General features: G+C 54.0%; 1 protein-coding gene across 1 annotated transcript; it reads right to left on the bottom strand.

Moving 5' to 3' along the window:
• Positions 1-329: 329 nt before the first annotated feature.
• Positions 330-3636, bottom strand: RPL11 (ribosomal protein L11). The gene is made up of 6 exons (XM_054395315.1): positions 3619-3636; positions 3074-3224; positions 2564-2670; positions 2060-2191; positions 1186-1296; positions 330-397 (listed from the first exon to the last, which is right to left on the bottom strand). Exons 1-6 carry the CDS (start codon positions 3622-3624, stop codon positions 368-370), a joined length of 537 nt encoding a protein of 178 aa, XP_054251290.1. The 5' UTR covers positions 3625-3636; the 3' UTR covers positions 330-367.
• Between the last annotated feature and the right edge of the window lie 782 nt (positions 3637-4418).

Genomic DNA, 4418 nt, shown 5'->3' with positions numbered 1-4418 from the left:
GTTTTTCCCCTTTTCACCCACATGCTGAACTGGTCACCACAAAGGGCAGCTGGCCCCCCACTGGTTACACAGCAGTGTCCTGCCCAAGGGGCTGAAGGGGAAATGAATACCCTTTCCTAGGTGGTCCTGCAGTGCTGGGATTCTTCTTGCCTTGTTACTGTGTAGGAGCAGTAGGACATGACTTACCCCACCTGGTATGTGCTTGAACCAGGCAGAAACCACCCTGCAATCACCATCTTGCTCTGCCTGGAACCTGCATCACCCCAGACACACTTTGGCTTCCCTTTGAAGAGCCCCCTCCCAGAAAATTCACAACAGCATTTAGGGGTTAGAAAATTTTAATTGCTTTTTTGGTAAAGGGAATTGCTCACTTCCCAGGGAGGATGATGCCATCATACTGTGAAACAAACAAAAGAACCAAGTCAGAAAGTGCCATCAGGTGAAGTTAACTGCCCTTCCACTCTGCTGCTCTGCAGTTAATCCAAGGGAGACCAACTCTTCTCATCAGCCCAGCAAAACATGCAGCCCCACTCTTCAAGGTTAATCTGACCAGAACCACACTGATCCCCTTGTACAGCCCCAGGATTTGGCCCCTCAAGGTCACTCTACCACCAGAAGCAGGCAGGAGGGTGGGGAAGTAAAGCCATTCAGCAGGAGCAGAGTGTAGCCTGCCCTGTGGAAGGTACAACCAGGGTGGATGTGGATCTAGGTGATATAGCCAGTAAAGAACCTCCAGCCAGACTCCTTTTCACCTCAAAAACCATGCACAGACCCCAATCAAGCTTTGTGCACCTCAGTCTGAGAGCTACAGATAGATGAACCCAAGAACTGGTTTTATTTGGATTCTAGGAGCTGTGTCAGACACAGAGATCCTCTCACCCTGCCTTGTCTCTTGTGATCCACACACACAGCCCTCCTCCAAAACCTGCACCAGACAGGTTTACACAGAGCTGCTATTTCCAGCTACCCTGCAAGAGCTGCTCTTGCAGCTCAGCAGACAGAGACTGGGGCATGAACCACACTCATGCTCCAATACAGCTTCTGTTACCTTAGAGCAACAAAAGTCAATGATTTCAGCAGTGCCCAGGGCTTCCTCCTGCCCAGTGACTTGTGTCAGCCCTTCCACAGAGATATTTTCCTGCCACTGGCTAGGAACCCCCTGGGATGTAAGCAAAGAGTCTTTACCTTCTGCTGGAACCAGCGCATGGCTTCCTCCTTGCCAATTCTGTGCTTGGCTCCAATGTTCCCTGTCCTGCGCTTCTTGTCAGCGATGCTGAAACCAGGCCGGCCCAGCACCTGCAGGATGAGACCCACAGCACCATTTCATTTGGGCCATTCACTTATTTTCTTCATCTTAACCCTTTTCTAGGATGAGGAGCTAGAATTTCCACATCAGTAATGTCCTGCTGCCCAAATCACATTCCAGACCAAGTCCCTCATCTTTTACAGCCTCAGAGTAAACTGCAAACAGAGTAACTTCTGAGCAGCCAAACTGACAGAGACAGCTCCTAGGTGGGACACTGACAGTGCATCCAGACTCAAGAGAAACTCAAAGGTGTCTGGAGGACACAGTTCCATACCCAGAGGCCTCAGCTCTCCAGAAGAGCTCCACTGAGCATCACTGCTAACACATTATGGAACAGCTTCCCTCCACAGAACAAAACAACTCACACACATCAGCCACCACTGCTGCTCCCTGACCGCCCCCAAGGTCTCTGAAAGCAGGGAGACACCCCCAGCACTGCAGCCCCTCTTCCAGGCAGCATTCCCAGAGCCCTCACTGCTCCTTCCCTCCCGAAACCCAGCACCACCACTTCAGCATTATCCCAGGAGCACCAGCAAGGGCCACAAATTTGTTTCTGAAGAGATTTTGTGGGATATGGCAAGGACCAGGGATTTTATGGCAGCCCTGGAAGTCTTAGTTCAGACTCAGATTATGCTGGCACTTTTCCATCTTCCAGCACTGGGCAGCAAGTTCCTGAGAGTCAGTTATCATTCTGGGGTCCTTCCAGAGCTCTCCCACAAGCCCAGGAGCTGCAAGGAAGCAGAGGATACGCACCACATAGAAGTCCAAGCCGTAGATACCAATGCTGGGATCGTATTTAATCCCCAGGTCGATGTGCTCCTGGATTCCAAAGCCAAAGTTTCCAGTGTCTGAAAAGTTGTTTTTCCTCAACTCATATTCTCGCACCTGAAACATTTGTTATAGTCACTGTTTCACCATTGACTGCAATCAGAGGCAGGAGTCCTGTGTGCCAACTGCTCCCAGGCCTGCAACTTGTTTACATCCTACTAAGTCTTTAAAGCCAAGATCTTGCTCCCAGAGCCATCTCATAAATCGAAGACAGAACCTCAAGAGAAAGCAACAACTGCGCCCAGCAGCTCTTAAATAAGGACGAAGCAGGAAGCAGCCACCAAAGAGCCCAACAGCACAGAGCTGCTCCCCCAAACCTCAGTATCCCCAAACTATACCAGGCACAACATCTCAAACCACACCTTGTTCCATTAATGGATTAAGCTTTGTGCTTCATAAATCAAAGATCCAAGCCAGCCAACTTCTCACCTTCAACCCCTTCTCCAGAATCTCCTCTGCTTTGGCCCCACGAACCGTGCAGTGAACGGCGATCTTCTCATTCCTCCTGATCCCAAAGGATCTCACAGTGTATCGTGCTGCAGGCAGCAAGAGTTACACTTAGAGGTTATTCAAAGAATTGCCATCCCAATAGATTCAAAAGAGCGAAGAAATTACTTTAAAAGAACACAAAGTAAGTCAAGGCAACCCCACATTCCTCCACAGGGATGACAGCAGAGCAGCCACCCGATTCTGGGGGTAGAACTGACTTGACAGAAAGGATCTGAGTATTTAAGACCTCCAACAAAACCCAAGGAAGAGCAGAACTCCCCAGGCTGGCCCTGCCAAACAGCCTCTTCCCTGGGAGCCACACTGCCACTTCACTTTCTGCATGCTCGGAAAACAGAGGGAAACAACCAACCAATCACTACTAAAGTCAGCAAACAAACAAAACCGGACCCCAGCCTGTCTCGGCAGCCGGCAGGAACACTCGCCCCTCACCTTTGGAGAAGACGGGGGTCTGGCCCGTCAGCTGCTCCAGCACCTTGGCCGCCCGGGTGAGCCTGTCGCCGCTCTCCCCAACGCAGATATTGAGGCAGAGCTTGCGGATGCGCAGCTCTCGCATGGGGTTCTCCTTCTCACCTTGGTCTTGCTGCAGAGAAACGTCAGGAGGAGGGTTAAGGGATGGGCACCTGGAAGACAGGCCCCACCGCTCGCCCCGACGGCCGGAGAAGTCCCCACCAGGACGCTTCCGGAACCTGACACCGGGCTCTGCTCCAACCCAAAGGCGAACCTCAGCGCCGCGGCCCCTCCTCAAGCACCACTGCGGCAGCCCCGGCACAGGGCAGGCTGTGGCCTGTCATGGCAGCCGCATCCCCAGGGCGGCCCACCAGCTCCTCCCTGCCTGTACCGGCCCCGCAGCTCTCCCTCCCGGCCTCCCGTGCTCCGCTCGCGCGGGACACAGCTCGTCCGAGCCGCGCCGAAGGCGGATGGCGACGGATAGAGTCGGCACAGGACAGCCTCAGCTCACGGGCGCCGCCACTCACCGCCATGATGTGGGCGGGGAAGAGACCAAGCAGCCGCCGCCGCGGGGTCTTATGGGAAGGCGCGGCGCAGGCGGCGGCTCCCTCTAGCGGCCGGAGGGCGGCGCTGCGCTGTTAACTGTTGCTTGGCAACCGCGGGTCCCGGTATGCCCTGACGGCCATTTTGTCCCACGGGCCTAGGGTCCATGAACGTCTTCACTCCGTGCCCCGCAGAGAGGTCGGGACCAGGACCCGGCCTGCATCACCGTGAGCTGATGCCTCTGCCGTGGAGCTCGCTGGGCCAGATGGCAGTGGGTATCAGGGTCTGCCAGGAGCCCCAGGCTGCTGCTGAGGCCAGGAGGCATGAGCTGCAGCAGTGCTATTGGGAGATCTAACACCAAAAGGTGTTAGAAATCCTCCACTCCCACGAAGTGTTGAGAGTAGCTTACCCAAGCCTGGCTCCTCCTGCATCCATACCCCTGAGTTGCTTGAGACAGACCTAGGAACATATTTCACTGTTTCAGGAAAGCATTTGTGGGTTTCAGGTCTCTGCCTGGGATCTGGATCCTCTTTTTGCACAGTTTTGTCTTAGTCTGGAGCAATAGAGGAGTTGCAGCCAGCTCCCTTGCTGTGATCAGCTGGTAGCAGAGAATAACACAGCTTCTCTGGAAGGAGGTGAGCTAAGTTCTCACCCCTGCGGGGCTCCAAACATCTCTTTAAGTGGCCACATCCTGAGCTGAATGCTTGCAGTGAGGCTCTCAGTAAGGATGGCACTGGCTCAAGGCTGTCCCTGCTTATCCCCTTCCCTGTCTCCCACAGGCTGT

The sequence above is a fragment of the Indicator indicator genome, chromosome 33 (genome assembly GCF_027791375.1).
Source record: "Indicator indicator isolate 239-I01 chromosome 33, UM_Iind_1.1, whole genome shotgun sequence".
NCBI classification, from domain to species: Eukaryota; Metazoa; Chordata; class Aves; order Piciformes; family Indicatoridae; genus Indicator; species Indicator indicator.
This window is presented reverse-complemented; position numbering and strand designations above follow the sequence as displayed.

Excerpts from the sequence above, each read along its gene's own strand:
- RPL11 (XM_054395315.1), bottom strand. Across the intron at positions 2,192-2,563 it reads TTCTGGAGAAGGGGTTGAAG|GTGCGAGAATATGAGTTGAG; the intron begins GTGAGAAGTTGG and ends CAAATGTTTCAG. Across the intron at positions 398-1,185 it reads TGCGCTGGTTCCAGCAGAAG|TATGATGGCATCATCCTCCC; the intron begins GTAAAGACTCTT and ends TTTGTTTCACAG.